The sequence below is a fragment of the Hermetia illucens genome, chromosome 4 (assembly GCF_905115235.1).
Source record: "Hermetia illucens chromosome 4, iHerIll2.2.curated.20191125, whole genome shotgun sequence".
Taxonomy (NCBI): Eukaryota; Metazoa; Arthropoda; class Insecta; order Diptera; family Stratiomyidae; genus Hermetia; species Hermetia illucens.
The window spans coordinates 123,004,396-123,023,834 of NC_051852.1; the positions used below are offsets into that span (position 1 = coordinate 123,004,396).

General features: G+C 36.4%; 1 protein-coding gene across 42 annotated transcripts in view; it reads right to left on the reverse strand.

The window, feature by feature from the left end:
* The window catches only part of LOC119653756 (dystonin), a 525,582-nt gene that overhangs the window by 161,043 nt on the left and 345,100 nt on the right, over positions 1-19,439 (reverse strand). For all 42 annotated transcript variants that reach the window (XM_038058717.1, XM_038058714.1, XM_038058716.1 and 39 more), the window contains 2 exons: positions 10,883-10,972; positions 10,642-10,812 (listed from right to left, as the gene is read on the reverse strand). In XM_038058717.1, the coding sequence (XP_037914645.1) occupies positions 10,642-10,812; positions 10,883-10,972 (261 nt within the window). The remainder of the gene's footprint in view (positions 1-10,641; positions 10,813-10,882; positions 10,973-19,439) is intronic.

The window sequence follows — 19,439 nt, forward strand, 5'->3', positions numbered from 1 at the left end:
TCCTCCTGAAAAGATACGTCAGGAACTAAGTCTCCAAAAAGAGTGTGACTGGCAAAGACGCATACAAAAACGTGTCGATGGGATACTTCAGTAGATTCCGCATTTCGTCAGCTTTTTATTTTTTCTGGTATAGCTCGGTGCTCTTGGTGGGCTTCGACCAGTTCGGATGGTCTTTCCGCTATCGCCCACTCTCATCAATCATTACAATGTATTTACACCTTATGGTGGGTATCAGTGCCAGCTAGATTTTCCTTTTAATTCTATATATTTTGTTAATAGGGCCAGGTAGATGAGACTGTGGCGACGATGTTTTTTGGCGCCGTTTGTCAAATCTAGTGATTATTATTCTGCCACTGATACCAAATCACTGTGGCTACTTTGAGAAGGCGTACTATTTAGCTTGTTTACCGCATATAAAGTGAGTGCGGTCTACAGAAGAACAGCAGCGAGAGTGTGTTTCGCCTTCAGGACCATCTCCTCAGATGATAAAATATTCATCCCGGGAATTCTTCCAACTGATCATCTGGCTGATTAAATGGGAAAGACATATAACGAGAAACCTATCCACGTAGATTTAAAAGTCAATAGGAATAGCGACAAAAATGGGCGAAGAAGAGTCGGTCAACTTGTAGAATATTCGAAACTTTCCAGTAGTAATTGCAGAAGTCTAAGCTGGGATGAAGTCCCAGAGGATCTGGACAAAACTAAAATCCTAGAGGAAAAGTGAGCTGCTTGCAGTCCGATGTGAAGAATGCTTGTATTCAAGGAAGATTAGAATTTGATCAACTTCATGAATGGACCCAATGATGACGATAGAAATAAGGAAAGCGCGCCTATATACGCCGCGGTTGGATGTGATCTAATACCTATATGATGGTTTAATAGGCATTTCACACATTGACCGGTCTATGTTTTTCGAAGATAACAACCTGCTTCAAAACAGTAGCAAACCTTTAAATGGCATGTGATCACTGAATGACTTGAATCATTCAAAATTGTTAAATCATAATCAATAGAGGCACGGATCATTACATATTCCATAGCTTTAATAGTTCTGCGTGAAACTTAAGGTGTCAGGTTTCATCATGTATATCTAAAGTACGAATAACTCGATATCATAACAGATAATGAATCAAAATTGTTTTTCGCCAGTATTTATGGATTAAAAATATGTACAGTGTACTTATGTATCAGATATCAACATGATCTGATTACATTGATATGACATCATGACCTCTGCATAACTTGGCATTTAATTTCATCCATGATGCCGAATGCTCATTCATTCATTGTCAATGTCACTGCTTTCGTAGCCCCCGGCTAATGTTCGCGGACAACAAAGGTGGGCGATATTTTTACATCGTAATTATGCAATGCCATTCTCGCAGAGAAGTCGGCATGCAAAATACGTATAAACAAAATTTGAATATGTTTGAATGATTTAAAAATACACTCTGGCATCACCAATATCACATTCATGAGTGCTTCATGTCTATTGGAAAAATTTTCATTCACAAAATATTTCCCTATGATGCCAGGAGGAAATCAAATGTTTACGGTTTCATATTTTTTTGTTTGTATTAAAACCAGCATAAATTTTTTATTGAAAATAATAATTCTTTTTGCTGATTTAATTCATAATTTGAAACCAGCGATAAATGGTAAAGTGACATTATTAACATTCCATATATTTTTTTCCTTCAGATCTCACCCAGGTTTGGATTGATGTGGTCTGATCAAACTTGCAGCCTACACTGGTTCTGTAAAGACCATCGTCTGGTAAACAACCTACTATGCCCACTACAGTTCCTCGCGAATATTCATACTTGGGAAGGAAACTAGCTCAACCTACTACTCAGTTTTTATTTGTACTGATATGACATATTTGGTTTGGCAAATGGTTTTCATTTGATGCCTTACTTTAAATAAACATAATATCCAGACGGAGGGTGTTTATGATATTGAGAATGTCGTAGAGGTTGTTAAATTTAGTTTAACAGAAATTTAGATTTATTTCAACAGAGGCGGATGTAGCTTGTTTCGTTCAAGTTGGTGTCACAGAATAAATAGAAGGTAAGGGCGTTTGGCAAAGTACTTTTAAGGGATCAGGAAATAGCGCCGAAAAGTGAATGTTTCGAATATCGTTTCCTTGGAGCACATATGAACCTTGACTTCAAAGCTAAAAACAGCAGCCCGCCACATTGTCGCAATGTCAACTGAATGGCTTAATAATATTTCATATATCATATTCATATTTTTCAACCATTCCATTCGATGGTATCAATCTAATCCTAAATTTCATATGCAAAGCTTTTAAGCGCCCAGAACCACAAAGCCGCATATATTCAAACAACTTACTTCGCATCTACTTTCGGGTATAACTAAAAATTCAAAATCCGATAGTATCTCCACTCGTTTCAATGTCCGTTTGTTCATTTGTTTGCTCATACTGACAATCAGTTGGGAAAGTGGTGGAATGAGCTGAAATTTGTTATTTAATTATTCTACAGGAATCAAGATTTTTTTTAAAGATACAATAGTGTGAATAATGCAACCAGAAAGATACCCGATGAATGATGCATTTCACCCTCAGTTGAAGGAAGAGAAGCAATGGTTGCTGATAAGCGGCAATATAGGGAAGAGCTGCTATGAAAATCAAGCTTGAGTGAAAATAAATGTAGATTGAGAAATGCAATCATAGGCGCAGATGTCATTTTCAATGGTAGATGCAACTTCAAATATTGTATGAGAACTTGATGTCTGAATTAAGCAACATGCATTATGTCAGTTTTCCCTTGCAAATAGATGAAAAGAATATTATCAGAAAGTTGCTTAACGTTCAAGCGTTTTCTAAGGTCCATATTAAAATCAATTGTTTGATAGGAGCTCTTTACACAACTTCAATAAGGTTTAATTAAATGACGATTCGAACCAAAAAAACTCACTACAAGCAAAACCTGCTTGTTGCAAATCCAATTTTTCGCCGAGTTAACTTTGGCCGTTGGAACTCTTTTTAACGGAGGGAGAAAATTTCCACCGTGAGAATTCTAAACTACTCAGGGGTAGAAACCATCTTGATGTATATAAAATTGGGGACCATTTAAGAGCTAAAACTAAGACTTTGTGACAAAAAAACAAAACGTAGATCACGAAGCGAAAACAATCTTAAATTTGCAGATGGAAAAATTGTTATGCGCAGAAGACCTATTATTGTAGTCACCCTTTGCTCAATTGGATAAGGATTCAAACCGGCTTTTTTCTTGAGGTTTCTTTTGGAATTGCTTGTTTCCCATAGGGAAAATAATGCATTAACGAAAGAGAAATTTAGGTTTCTTCTCCTCCAACTGGGTGCCATTTCTAGGGCTTATAATGAGCGTGTACATACATATATGTAAATATAAATGAGCAATATAGGATAGGCCGAATATGATTGCGAAAGATACCTTTCAACATTTTTGCAGACTGAGTTTCGTTAGTAGAATAAGTTTGGCGGGAAATGCGATTAGCAAGGAGATTTCAAACATCCCTTTGAGCTGCTGTTCAGGGATACGCTCAAAGTATTCCATGTTTATCATAAAAGGTGACTAAAAGGAATAGAAATTTTTAGTGGGCTAACAGACTAGCTGACCCCGCTTTTGAACGGGACAAAGGCTGAAGAAAAAGAAGAAGTAGGCTAACGACTGCAAATTTTCGAACTTTATCGCTACTACAATGTCATTTTTGATTAAAGGGTAATTGGTTTCCAGAATGCATATGCGTTTCTCGGCAATGGTATTGAGTTCCCCAAAGTGCTCGTTTTCTCCAACTTGAGTAATAATCCGGCCGGTATAAGCTAGAAGTTCTGAGCCTTGCGAAGTGAAATAGTGAGACTCAGCCAGATATTCCTGCCTTCATTTTGCAGCACTCTGCCTTTGGTACACTGTAAAGCCACTGGTGCCAAATACGAAACCAGTGCCAGACTGTTGTTGACGACTACCGCAAGGCGTACTCTAATGACTTAGGAGCCGGTTTCTGGCAGGATCTTCACTGCAAGATTCCGATTCAAGTTAAGAAGCATCACAAATGTACAGTTTTATGTATCAACGGAGTTTTCCGATAGAGTAAAAAAGGGTGCTTTCTATTAGCAACTATACGCGGTTCAGTAAGATCTTCCTTGGGGTAACATTATGGTGATGGTGAGTGATCTGAAAGGTGGGCTCTGACAATAACTTACTCGAGCATGTGTGACGTCACTACAACGATGAGAAGTTTGTAGACACTTGGAACTTTCACCACCTCGCCTGCTCGTAGATTTTAATCCACTCCGCGACAAACAGATGTATAATCAGATCGACCATATCACGATCAGCAGTAGACTTAGGGCATGATAAAAGGGAAGCTGAAATTGCCCTCGAAAGGAACCATCATAACATGGTGGCTCACCTTCACTTGTGGGTCGCCACTACATCGACTCACATGAGGGCTGTTTCCATGAAAAAACTTTCTTCTTGGGCAAACTACACCAAATCTAATAAACCAGACCGATAATATTGATAAGTTCTGAGCAGCAGTGGATGAAATTATCGTCCGGATCCCAAAAAGACGTTGCAAAATATGGCTGCCTGTCGCAAGGTCGAGGCATATCGATTAACGTAAGGAGCTGGGAGCTCTGTAGATGGTTGAAGTGGTGGTGAGTGCGACAAGCTGGAGCTCTATTGATTGACCACATATGAGAAGTACAGTGTTGCATACGCCTTGACAGAAAGAATTTCATAAGTATAAGTTGTTGCTAATAGAAACGATTTCACTTGCGTCAACGCGCTGAAGCAACACTGAGGGATTTGAAGCTCAAATCCAAACCTGCCAGGGTTGCACCCTGTCGTCGATATTGCTGCTTTTTGTTATCAAAGAGGTTGCTCATGCAGTCTTACCAGGAAAAAGTGATCGTGCTGTTTCTTCAGTTCGGCAAATTTCAAAAAAGAATGTTTACGCCAAACGCACAGACAAGCTGTAAGATTTATCCAATCTTTGCTACCTGCTTGGAGATAGGAGTGGGAACCTTATTGCATAACTCCAGCCTAGAGACGTTGAAGAACATCAAATTGCAAACGATGGACCTCTTGGTAAACCTAAATATACAAAGGGCTAATCTCATCTCAAGTATCCCACATGAAGCGAAGCTAGTGATATTATGCCCTAAAAATGTTTTTCTCTTGGCTTTGGGGAAACTTTACAAGCTGTTCGACAGTGCTATAATGAGCTCATTTATTTCCCCTGTTGTCAGCTCGAATTTGAATTTTTATGAGGAGATTCGAACAGAAATTCCTCGATTGTGCGGATTTTTATCCTTTTAACCAAAAATATAAAGTATGGAATATTTCGATTATAAGTTGATAATTTGGGAGTATGACCTTTGGAAATATGTCTGAACCATGTAAACAATTTGCACAATAATATAAAATTTACGAAATGGGATCGGTTCTTGAACGCCGCTTCCCACCTTTATCGAAAATAAGAAGCAGGACATTTTTAAACCTCTGCTAAATTGGGTCGAGAAAACTCTATAAAATGATCAGGCCTACCTCACGATGAAAAAATGAGAGAACTATTTCAGGTAAATGATTGCGAGGGTAAGTTCCTGCACAAGGCATTGTCGGGTAAGCGGAATTCAATACTAATATTTCAAGTGGTCGGGTCAAATTATAATATATCAATGGTACTTCCGACATAAGGATAAGAAACACTGTTTTCCAAGAAGCAAAAAATACCTTTCGAAACGAGCGCCGTAGATCAAGCAAGATCAGCAGGATCCGAGAAGAAATATCAAAACTCAACTTTGTAACAACAGTGCAACATGATATTGCTGGAGTTGGCAGGGTGTAATTAGGAAAGAATTTCATCGTTATTAAGGTAAACGGATCAAAACAACGAATTTTGGCGAAAATCCTAGAAATTTTGGAGCATTCTAATAATTTGAATCGGGATACGAAGTACATTATTGGCCGTACGTGGCTGCTAGCGTGAGAAGAGAATAGGGAACATAAGAATTAGTTCTAGTGGCAAAAACAAAAAACTAAATGAACTCGGACTTCTCAACAAAAAACCCACAAAACACAAAAAATGCAGAATAATGTCCTTGAAAAGATAGAGTTCAGTCCGTAGTATCGATCTAGCGAGAAATGCGAAGGTGAAGGTGGCCAAATACAAAAAGAACATTACCTACCAGGCCTAAAGAGAGACTCGGAAGGTTTGACCAACCTTTCATGAATTACGCCTGGCGATTCCCCTTTTCCCTGTCTTATTTATAATATTTCCAATTTAAATCCTATAATTCGATTGATTAGATAGTAGTCAAGCTCTCAGCAGCGTTGCTCAACTTCTTCACCCTGGCCAAGAGAGAGTCCATGTGGGCATTACCAAGCTACCTGGGTTCATTACTACACGACTGAAATGAAGCAAAAAAGCAAAGATTGGTGGTTTTGATAAGAAATATCACCAAAAAAGCTCAAACTGCCACAGGTTTTAGGTTAGACGTAGCACTAAGTATTAGGCCAAATAGACTTGCTGGTTTCGTGAATCTCAGGACGTCTTGTAAAATGAAAGGGTATGTACATACATTCTTTGTTGACCAAGACCTTATCGTACATTTATCAGAGACGCCACATTTTGCCAATCGATTTCGGACAGGAGGTCTATGATTGATAAGAGATGACGATTTATTGCAAGGAATTGAAAAAGACGACAGGGTTTTCGTGGATTTTCATTACAAACAACGACATCTTCACAGTCAACCTGTTTGCCGAAAAGGTTGCAACTCCATTCGACCATAATCCAAAGAAGAATTCTTACCATGGATGCTGCTATTGAGCTAGCTGATTGGATAGACCATGAGCCCTCTCAGAGAAACGAGGAAGACAGAAAATCTTGTGATGTTTCTCTTTTTGTTACTCAGGTTGCCACATGATTTTTCCGGTAGGTTATTACTGAGGACGAGTAATCAATTCGGTCAGTTTATGGGAAAGAACAATCGCCTGCAAGAAATTCGAGAAACTTCAATCTAGGTTTATAAAATGAGTTTAGTGGTGAGCTAATTCCATCAAAAATGGTTTGGCAAAATCTACAGTCTAATTGAAAGACAAACAATCAGATTTAATGTGAAATATATCTAGTCTAACATGAAAAAAATATGAATTTTCTTATACAAGTGCCATTTGGGAGAAAATTTGGAAATGCAAATGAATATGGTTTGGTCTAGTGCAAAACATATATGACTATTTCGGACATAAATGAGTTGAAAATTGGAATGTCGACATGAAGCACGCATCCTGATTTTATAAAGAATTAATTTATAATTGTTTAATATAATATAATAATAAGGATAATGGAATGAACAACATATCTGCGGATCTACTTTTTTTATGAAAAAATTTGGTCCATGAAGATGCCAAGAGCTTCAAGGCCTTCGTTTTCGACGAAATAACTATGCAGTATAATGAAATTTTTTTGTGTAACAAAGACAGACAGCAAAGTTCGCTTTTTGTATCATCTGTGACCAAAGTTTTGTGATAAAGACGAATCGAACTTTGCAGTGCTTTTTTGTTTTAAGGACTGACAATCGCACTACCAGCAAAGTGGAAGTTTGTGCTTCCGTTATCCCTTGATCGTACAATAGGAAGTAATAAAACATTCGCTCGTCCTCCAAAACCTAGCCAATATCATTTGTCTAAATTTCCTATTTGGCCGTGCTGCTGCCTTCAAAATAAAAGCTATTCTGTGGTGCCCTTGTGCCTCACCGAAACGTGGGAACTAGGGGCTTACTTATAAGCTTTCCACAATTGCGTCCACCATTCTTTTGCCTTTCCGTAGATTATCATGACTGTCTGGTTGTGGAGAAAATTCGGCTCAACAGATGGCAGTGGGCGGGTCATCTAATCTGTATGGACAAGGATGGGCCAACCCGGAACGTCTATAAGGACAATATCTATGGTAGAAAAAGAAGACGAGGCAGATCTTGCCTGAGATGGAGCGATGGCATAGGTCAGAACGCCAGACAGCTTTTAGGGATATCGAATTGATGGACTTCGGAGCTGTTGTCTAGATGTCTTGAGTTTCTTATTAAGGCCGGATACCGGTTGTTACGCCGTTGATAATTCTTTTGCCTTTCACTATCTTTCCGGAGATTTTACTCGCTCTTATCCCGCGGCAATTATGGAAATGCCATTGATCCTGATCTATGGACGAACACAACGTGTTTTGTCAATATAAAATAGTTTTTGCGGGGCTTAATGCAGCAAAAGTATCTTTTTTCCTGTTACTTTTTAAAAAAAAATATCTATCTAATGATTCAGAATAGCAACTAGGATTCGATTACGAGTCTCATGCTCAACGACCTTGTTTAAGGAACTGTAACCACCTTATTTATTGCAGATCTATTTACTTAACAGATGAGGTATCTAATCTAATAATCTTAAAACTGAATTTTAGGATGAACGGAGCCAGGAGAAGAACTTCACCCTACAAAAGAAAAATATAGGAAAGTCCTTTACGTTGGAACAAAACGAGTTCTAGGAAGAAGTTGTCTATTGACGTCAGCATTAATAATCGTTCTATTTTGAAATGAATTTGAAAAGCTTTATATGTTCTTCCTAAAAATATCTATGGATACTTGAAGGGGAGCTACTGTTATCATACATGCCCAAAAGCTACCTTTTGTCTGAATAATTAGGATTATTTTAGAATGGGGTTTATACTTTTCAAATCAAATACTTTCAAATGATTCTGTGGACATAAAAATGTTAGCTACAGTTTAGCCGCGCCTTTCTAGATAATCTTAAATTTCTGTGCATTTGCAATGAGAATTACATAAAAATCGAAACATCTACTGAGATCATCAAACCTAACCAAACCTAATAATAACCGATTACCCAATGGTCGGTGGTATCAACCAAATAAATTATCACATTTGACTCTAAACGGTATCACTAAATCTCACTAACCAATACCAAATTCAGACCATTTTTGCAATTCAGAACCAATTTATGTAATTTATGTGCAAATTAACTAAACCCATAGTAATTTCAATTTTAATAGAACACCCATATACACATATACGACAGAACGAACCATGGATTGTATTGATAATAAAGCGTAGGCTTTGCTACAAATATTCAAGATAGGCAGCTCCTAGTTACGGTGTATTCTCAATGACGAAATCAGAACTTTAGTTGATATTTATTCTTGGCCGGAGCACATTTTTATGGGTGCTAAACTCAGCAAATGAGAAATTATTATTATATCAAATACAATATATATTTTTTTCGGGTAGGTTGGAAACTTAATCGAATACAATTTTTATGACAATAATAATCAAGAGTTTAAGTGGGTTGGAACAGATGGGACTGACGACGAAACGTAAAGTATAAGTGATTTATTAGAAAATGAGTAGATTTTTGTCGCAAATTGTCTCAATTATAGGCAATTTTTGTCATCTCTTTAGTAATTTATTTTTATGCTCCATATACTTTCTTTGGAATTGTTAAATTAAATGTTTGATAGTCTTCTAAAAAAAACAGCGACATCACCTTCTAAAGATGGAAGTTCAGAGCTAATTAGGAAATTCCAAATGCCATCACATATTTAGTGATTATGCAGAAATTTTAAAAGTTAGATACAATGGTAAACATACAGTAATAGAATAAATATAGAATATTTGCAGACTTAGCATCCATTCAATATGTAGAGTTTTGTGTGTTTATTGTCTTTACAGGTAATTTAAAATCTTTTTTTTTTCTTTATATTTTTTCAATTAAGCTTGGAAAAACTTTTTGAATATTTTCAATTTACTTTTGGAGTAGCGTAGAAGTGTAGTAAATACAACACAACTAACAAATGACATCAAAGCCCTAATAAATGTAATTTTTCCAGACTTAATTTAAAAAGAAATATTGAAAACCTGATCTGTTTGCTATCGTATGCATGCAAGAAAATTAATAAGTAGACGTTGAAAATCGGCCTTTAAATATAGTTATTCCAAACATTTAGTAAAATAAAGGGTATAAACTTATATAATACTGATGGTCTCATTTTTATAAATTCTCCCTTGTATCTTGCTAAATTTCCTCACAAGTTTGCAAGTTTCAAACTATAGACTACATCAAAAAGGAAGTTTGTAACAACCTCAAAAATATTATATAAATTGCTGCATATTAACACAACTCAACATTATTTCTGCAAAATAAAAAAGCGCCTATTGAAGCAACAAAGCATTGGCGTTTTATTTTGCTTTTCTATTCCACAGTTTATTCTGCTCAGACACAAGAACGACTGCTTTGCCTTCCTTAAAACTTACCCGCCTCCTCCACTGGGGACAGGTGTTTTTTTGATATATTGTGATAATGGTGATGTTGGTTGTAGTGCAAAGGAGAAAATATACACAATTTTTATGAGATAAAAAAATTTTCTTTCTTCTTGAAATTCGTCTAGAAAAAAAATACCTAACTCTTAACATGTAAGCAAATTCTAAACAAATCGAAGATTTTATGCTAAAATGTAGATAAGCTTTCTCTTGAAATGATTATAAAATAGGCCAAAATATCTATTGCTAATATATTAAAGTAAGATAATGCAGCACCATTTAAAACTAGCTTTAAAACTAAAACTTACCTGGAAGTGTAAAATAATCGTCCAGATCAAACCGAGAGTTAATTTTGGATTTCCATCGACAATGTCTTCAGCTCGAATATTGACTAATTTGATTTTTTTGAAACGGAGAAAATCTAAAGCCATCTGAACGTTTTGAAGCATGTGAAAACGCATTTTTCCTTTTTCTCTTGGCTAAAATGAAAATAATATGGAACATTTTAAAAGGAACCTCGATGAAATGTAACGTAGAAGTAATACTTACAAGGTGTTCGCCAGAAAGAACTTCCAAGAGAGAAAGCAAATTGTCGCCATCTCGTAAATCTTCGAAAAGATCGTCGACGCGTCGGGAAGCCTGAAATTGGAATATCGAAATTAGAATGCTTTTATGAAGAATGATTTGTATCAGAAGTTGAAAATGACGAAATAACAATAGCAAGCAAAAAATATATAATTATTAATGCTTCACAAATTCACTCTCAAGATCTCAAAACAAACAGCACATAATTTAAAGGTCAAACATTCTAAGTGAATAAATAAATATATCATGGTTTACTTTTTTATCTATAGAATATTTTTCAGCCAAACTAGTTAACATAAACATGCCTCAAGGTGCACCATTAGAATATTTTTGCCAATCTGCAACCACTACGGTGCAATATTATACCGTCGCAATGATTTCATTGGTAGTTAAAGCATCAAAAAGGAGATTGACTGCATGGTAGATTAAATTGGAATGGAGTTGCAATTGTCTCACATCCAACAGTCACTCTAAGCCATTAAATGTATTCAACCGTTTAACCTTCGGTCAAAGGGTAGTAAGGCCCCAAAGCGAGAGCGTGGATTAATACTGAGAACGGAACCCAATACCTGGGGAAACCTCCTGAACCAACACCAGCAGCTCCACTACCAAGTCCTATCTCCACCTCCACGGATTGATTGATGGGAATTTTTTCTCAACGCGAAACTACAGAGGGAGGACGATGAAGGCGAGTCTTCCGTATCTAAATATGGGATAAACTGCGCCAACCTATAAGTTAGAGGCTGGTTCGGGCCGACAACCCTACACGGGATACGACCAGTTACGAAACCACGAAAGGAGTCTGAGTCTGGATTGACAACACAATGGCGCAAGGAACGCACTGGATCGGTTTCCTAAAATATACTAGCCGGTGAAAATGATCATAGAAACTGCTTACAGATCTAACAGATGATATTTAGAAAATATTTGAAAGTACCAACAGCAAATGTGAAGCGGATGCAATGGGTGGCTATGAAATCGGACGAAAGGTAAGACAAAATATAGGAAACATGATAAAATATGAAATCTGTTTTAATTTGGTGAAAAATTCGATAAACAAATACAATGATCAATCTGTGGGAAGCCATCGGTCATATACGGAGAGATATTTGTTAATCAAGAATCTACTTACTCTCTGCCGTTGGATTGGACTCGAAAAAATTTACGAGCGTCCCACCCAGCAAAATGCTTATATAGACGTATCAGGGGGTAGCCTATGAAATCTGAGTGCTTCCCTGTACGGTTCCTCCATTACCTCAATCTGATCTAACCTAATTTAGTTTAGTAAGGTGGGAGGTGCCGCAGCTTCAAGCACTCAGGCCTTTGTTTGAGCGGTTGTACTGCCCTCTGAAAATCTAATGTGAATTTGAGTATATCTTTCAGAGGTAGAGAGTGAACAGATTCTTCATTGAAGAAAATTGCTGAGACATTCTCAACTCAAGTCGGTGGAGGCCGAGTAGCTGCATTTTTATTCTTCCTCTTTCTCACATTGGCTACATATAGCCGATACGAACACTCCAATTTTTCCAATGTGGTAGTTTAGGGAACCGTGGCGCCATCAATTCATGTCCTGGTTCTTAAGGGACAATAAAAATACGGCTCTATAGGGCCCGGGTTTTCTCACAGAGATTTTCGCATGCCGTCAGAAATTCAAATTTCTCGAGTCGGTTGCGTGAATCATTCTAATTTCACCCTTCAGAACTGATTTGACAGTCGATGACCAGAAGCGAAATGTTTGCTTTAGCTCCAACCATGGTGGATCCAGATCCTTGGCGAGTTAGTCTCTCAGCTTCTTCATTACCAGCGATGCTGCTGCTGGCAACTCCACACCATCTGGTCTGATATGTCGTTGATGTTAAGTACTGGTAATGGTGCCCGGCTGTCGGAACTAGTTCGAATGGTGTGACTTCGCCTTTTTTCCCAAACATTCTTCTTCTGCTCCGCCTGGAATATGGTCGTAATTTTGAGATAGGTCGGGCCAGTTCGATGTCTGGGTTTTCCAAGATCACCCCTGAACCCGATCAGGGTTCCATGACTGACCTGTCGGTAAAGATTATTATATATGTTATCCTAAAAGACTCGTGGCCATTTATCGACCATTCTTCTCTCATGGTGATTACGATGGAGTATGTCTTCTCAAAGGTCTAAGATCTAATCTAAGATCTAAGATCTAAGAACCATATGGTCAGTGCGACTGGATGGCGCGCAAATGTTTGCGCAAAAACCTTTGTATCCTCTAGGAGTCATAATAAGTTGTCCATTATCAGGAGCCCTTAATAAAAGCGAGAAACCCCCTCCTTGCCTACAACCCACACCATTTTATAAAAAACCCTTCCACGAATTGACTATCCGTCACGAATTCGCACCCTCAATCTCCCCTCCCTGCAGCAACGCCGTATCTTCCTTCATATGTGTACTCTTCACAAACTCTGCAATTGCCTGATGGACTGCTCTGCCAACTCGGATATTACTTTCCGCAAAGCCTCTCATAACACACGTAGTGCGGACTTGTTAGCACTGATGAAGAGAACAAGTGGTTCCCGAAATATCGGTATTTGCAAGAATAAATATTTTTCAAACAGCGAAGCAGTCCATGTAAAATAGATAATAGTCCCTTGGCAGGTATAAATTCCCTGTGAACCTTCAGATCGAAAAAAGACAATGGGAATGCTTTTGACGTGTGGCCTGCTCGTGAGAGCCTTTTTTGGCTTTGGAGATTGGTCGCTGCGCCACTCAGAACTCGAATGTTTTATTTTCAGGTCGTATTTGTAGCACCATGTTTCGTCACTAGTGACTACTCTGTCTAAGAAAATTGAAACGGATCAATGGATTTCACTGCTACACCATGGGCCTTCTGTTTTAGGTACCAGTTACGCCTCTTATGTCACGATACAATAAACTGAAATTTCGCTTACGTTCAGTTTATCAGTCGCCGGTCAGAGTTCAATGTATTACGAACTTTCTGCACATTATGTCTTCATCTGGCGTGGCTCGTTCCGAGTTTTTCTTATTCTAGTGACTGGATAGAGACATGACACAAGTCCTGAAGAGAATTCCAGCGTGGAAAATCCACTGTTAACGGTAGACCAAGGGACAAGAGTGCTACTTCAGAACACATGAGTTACTCTTTCAGATACACCCTGTACTCGTCTATCAGTAATAACAGGCAATAACTGAATAAATCCAACGTCGTCAAAATTGAGCTCTACAACTTGAATTTATTTAAATCGACATGTTGAGAATTTCAAATATTAAAATTAAAATAGTAAATCATTAGGAAACTTTCCTGTCTAGACAATTTTTAAAAGTTGTTTCTTGCTATTTTACATTTTTCGAAAGTGTTACCACTTACAAAAACTAGAGTTGGCACGGGACCACCTGTATTAGCTGAAAGGCATATTCTACGCTCATTCTCCTGCGAGCTATTTGGCTCAAATCTCAGATTGGACAAAGATGAAAACAAATCAGAAGGTCTACTTTATGCCGATTAAATGCATTTGTCGATTATTTTCAGTTAAACATTTTTTCAAACGCCTTATTCTGTGCAGTGAAATGTGCAAAAAGCAGCTGGTTTTGCCAATTTTTCTTCATCCATCTGCTATTTTGTTTTACTTGCATATTTTACTGTGATATCGTCCATTCGCCCCTTGTTCATTGATCATAAATCTTTTTGAATTTTTGGTTTCGCGCCATCCAAACCTAAGATTTGCAGCGCAAGTGGACTACTTTTGTTTTAAAACATTTTTTTATAACATTATAATTATTGACAGTATTAACATTAATAATATTATTTATATATCAAGAGTATAACAATGTAAACGAAAAGGAATTAAATTAATGTATACAATACAATTCGTTAGAAAAATTCTCAAAGATAAGCTTGTTTTAAGCCTTAGGCCTTAGTTAATCAATTCCAAGATATTATTAAAATATTATTGATGAGACACAAAAAACGTTGGGTAGTTTTCCAGTCAGAAATAGTAATATTCATTACGAAGTGCAATCATTCCCATATTTAAAAAAGATTCGTGATCACAATTACTTGAATTATAAGATTGTTAACCAATAAAAACATGGCATTTGTAGGACCTACAAATTTTAATATTTTGATTTATCAACAGCTCTAAACTTGGCTCACACGTCAACTAAATTATCTCATCGTAAAGTAAGCACCCGAAACATTGTGAATATCAAAGTGATTCATCGGTATGAATATAAATACAAATGTACAAAGTAAGTCAAATATTTACAATTGCAAGATAAGTATTTGGCACATCCACAGAAATTCATCACAATGAAAAATTGCACTCAAAGTTCCAACGCAAAAAAAAGTAAAATAAGTATAACCACCTCCAAAACCCTCTTCCTCTACCGGAAATAGGGTTTAGTTGTAACAACTCCACGTCTGTATTTCCATTGAAGAGCTATTTCTAGACTGTTTATTTAGAGATTATTGTACTATAATAGCTACAACAAAATAACAGTTATACCATTTTAAGCTGTTTTTTTATAGTCGAGAAGTAATTCATCACTTCGTGATGCTTTACGACTTCAATTAATAAACTTACACGTAGTAAAAAATGTTATTATTGTATTTATAGACGAAATTACACTAAGCGAAAAAAAGTGTAATATCAATTTACTACGATTAGATTATATTTTTATAGTTCAATCTCTTTCTTCTTAAAATTTTATTTCATGTCGACAAAAGAGTAATGAATTTACCGTGTATGGTATATGTATTAGGTATAAAAATTCATCATATGTACATTATAAACAGAATATTATTTTATGTATCAATATAAATTTACATATCACCCAGATTATACATTATACGCCTCTGCTTATATTATATTTTAATTATTATAGTTAGCTATCTTAGTATACACATCATATATGGTAAGTAGCTGTTCAATAATTAATGAATAGCTCAAAGTAAAGTTTTAAAGGTCTAATGGGTTCCCTTAGTTTTATTCATATTATCTGATGATTAATTTGTAATTGACAGGTGTGAAAACATCGTTTAGTTTGAACTTTGTTTTATCATTTCCTGTTTTTGTGTTCAGATTTTTTATGTTATTTACGTTCTTCTTCGGAGGTTATTTTTAAATACGTAAGAGTCATACTGCGAATCTTCTTTAAGTGGATTTTTAATCTAAGAATTATTTGTCTATCAACTAAATCGGGGGTTCCAGAGCATCTATACAAGATGTGGAAATTGGAATTCAATTTTGCTTTCTGCACTAGCACCAAGGTTGCTTTGGAAATAATTATAATCTGAAGATCTCCACTAAAAAATGGGAAGACAGGCTAATTTGCAGCTTCATCAAATTGTTGCTTCCTATTAAAGGAACTCCCTACTATGCTTCATTGCCTACACCAACCGAACCCCCATCAGTTATCATTTGATTTAATTGATTTTGAAGTGAAAAACTACTATATTCACAAGATTTGACCAGATCTGCCAAAGAAGTCAAATACCATTTTCAATTAAATTTTTTTTTTGATCATCGTTTTAAATTGTTCAGCCGACATCTTGACATACACGAAAATTTTAATTGTCTGAAGAGGGACATATACTCCAGTATTTTCAACATAAAAACAAAGGGTTTTAAATGTTATTTTTTTCCGTTAAGTATCAACATTTTTGCTCAATCATTGTTATTTTTACTAAGACGAGAACTTAGTGTGAATATTGCTTGGTGTCTCGGTAGCGTGAAATGTCACCTTAGTAGGTCATATTATATCACCTCACTTTCTGAGAAAGGTAATATGTATTACAAAGTAATATCACAAACATCACCTCTTATTATCCTTACTGTGCATATAATGCTATATTACCAATATTACTTCCTTAACTAGGCTGTGGATATTATCAATTATTACTTATCACTAAAGTGATATTTTGCCCTGCATTTATTAATTAATAATTTAAATAATTTAAAATGTAAAAGCAGCCCTTATACAGTAAGGCATTATGCCATGCAAAGAAAGGATATCATGATTCAGGCGAACAAGTAGTATATATACACTTTCGGGATATCATAGAAACCAGTCCCTGATGAATTCATTGTATACATTTGCATTAAAAATTAATATTAAAGGGGATTCAAGAAGTGAAACGATGCTCTGAACTTGTCACCCACCAATAATTATAATATAGTCCTCAATGGAGAAAACGAACGACTAAGTTTTTAAATCAATGTGCACATGATATATTTCTTTTTTGTGTTTAATCACTGCCGGGATAGTTTCAAATCGTTTCTTCAACTAGAGGACTGTATTCAACTTACTGACGTCAAGCATCTCTTTTTGCAGATCTTTTTCAAGCCACTTTATACAGCTTGCCTATTTCTAGATCGCTAATAACGTACACTTTTTTGCAATAATGAAAAAAATTAAAGATGCTTTTTTCTCATTGCGTCTGTAATTGTAAAACACTTTGAACTTTTAAAAGTTCTAAGTTACAATGAAATAAATTTACTTTAGTGTTTGAATGAAACAAGTAGATTGTTGGCATATATATCGATATTTCGGGAGCCAGTTACGTACCATCCGGTTGTAAGCATTGAAGAAGGAAGTAAATGGCTCCCAAACTATTATATTGATATATACGAGCAACTACAATAGGGATGTCCCTAAATTAAAAACAATCTGCTTGAGGCCACGAACTACTTTGGAGTGACATAGTCAATTTCACTTTGAAAATTGAATAAATTTTGACTTCTGATCACAATTCTTTGTTTGGGAATTGGGAATGGGTTGTCCTGAGCCCACCATCAACTTGATGGTGGGCTGCACTTGTTCGAGAAGCAACTTACTCCTTCTATTAAGTGCACGGACTACTCTGTTCGTGGGTGAGCGCCCGGTACTTTCAAAAATTATATTTGGCTTTGACCGTTTCGATCGCAGAGCAGAGACGATCTGAGATCGCCAAAGCCAAATATAATCTGATCACAGTTTTAAAAACAAAAATCTTTATATTTAAATCACTAACACAATTTCCTGTGTATTTTAGCAATCGAAAATAATTATGCGACTGGTGAAGAACCTACAAGTATTGATATATAGTTTACCAGCAATCATGCACCAATTAAAGAAAAGGAAAAAAGATCCTAGAAACGACATCTGATTTGCTGCTCCCGAACAACGTAAACATCTTAATAGGGGTCTTTAGTATGGGGACTAGACTGGAGGAGATACAAGCGACTGGACAGTTCCCAAAAAGTTTTAGAAAAGAAGTAATTTCCCAAGCAGTAAAAATATGATTCTAAGCTCGACGTGCTTCTCACATCGAAATATTCATAAAGGAACGAGGCATTTCTAAAATATCTGATCCGAGAAAGCACAATAATCAGAAGTTTAGACCTAAGCGCGTTTACTAAAGTCTAATTACTTCCTCCTTTGGGCGAACTATAACTGAACTATTTGAGCCGCGTTATGAAATTCAACGCTAACAGCTATGAGACGGCTTAGTTTCGAAAACGCATAAGTTAATTTTAAGAAAAGGCCTCGAAAGTGATGCGCATGACACAATGGATAAACAGCGATGCAATAAACAAGTAAAACGAAATCCCACATACAGTACATTCAACGACCCATTCGAACCAAAAAGGATGGCCATGACGAGTTTAGGTGATATGCTAAAGAAACCTTCAAGTAAAATCAGAAAAATATTTTTCATGCATTAGCAAAATATTCAAAACCAGGTTACAAATCGCAAGCCAACCTCCGTCAGGGAAAACGTTGAAATACAACCAATAATACAGACGTCAAATGGATGATGAGCTGGATATAATATTATCAATAAAAAAAGTTGACTGACGGTTTCGTCCAAGGCAGAGACAACTCATCAGACGCAGCCTCACCTTTCCTCTGCCCTGAGAGCAGCATCCTCAATAAAAAATTACCAATAAATTTTAAACCGCAGTCCAGCGGTAACTTTTAGACAAATCCTCGAAGAGTAAGTCAACGCATCATAAGCCCGAGATGTAGCTTCCGCAATCTGTCTACTTGACTATTACTTGAGCTGACTCAATATCTTTACATTACAATCTTTTATCAACACGTGCACAGTGGCTATGATTTGCATTTTTTGTCAGAAGTGTTGAGGTTGTTAAAGTATTTTCCACTGGATTGATACCAGGTGCCAATCTGGTAGCACTTGTTGAAGTTGAAATACTTGGATTCCAGGTTGGATCAAAAACCAAAAAAAAAATTATGATTTTTATCAACCCCGAATTAGAATGCAGTGATTTCACTCAAGGAAATCACAGTAATCCTATTCTATTTTTGCAAATAGTAAAAAGACTTCCACCGAACTTTCCAATATGGTGTTCCGTTAGATGACCTATGTTATTGCAGGCAGTAAACCGATTTCAAAAAATTTTTTCTTCACAATGTCTTAAGAAGGAGACAGGCACTAGTGGCGGTCTACGCTCGGGAAACGAGGCGCCCCCAATGAGGAAATTTTTGAGGAAGATTAGCGCCTTATGAAATAATTAATGAGTAATTCAGTTCT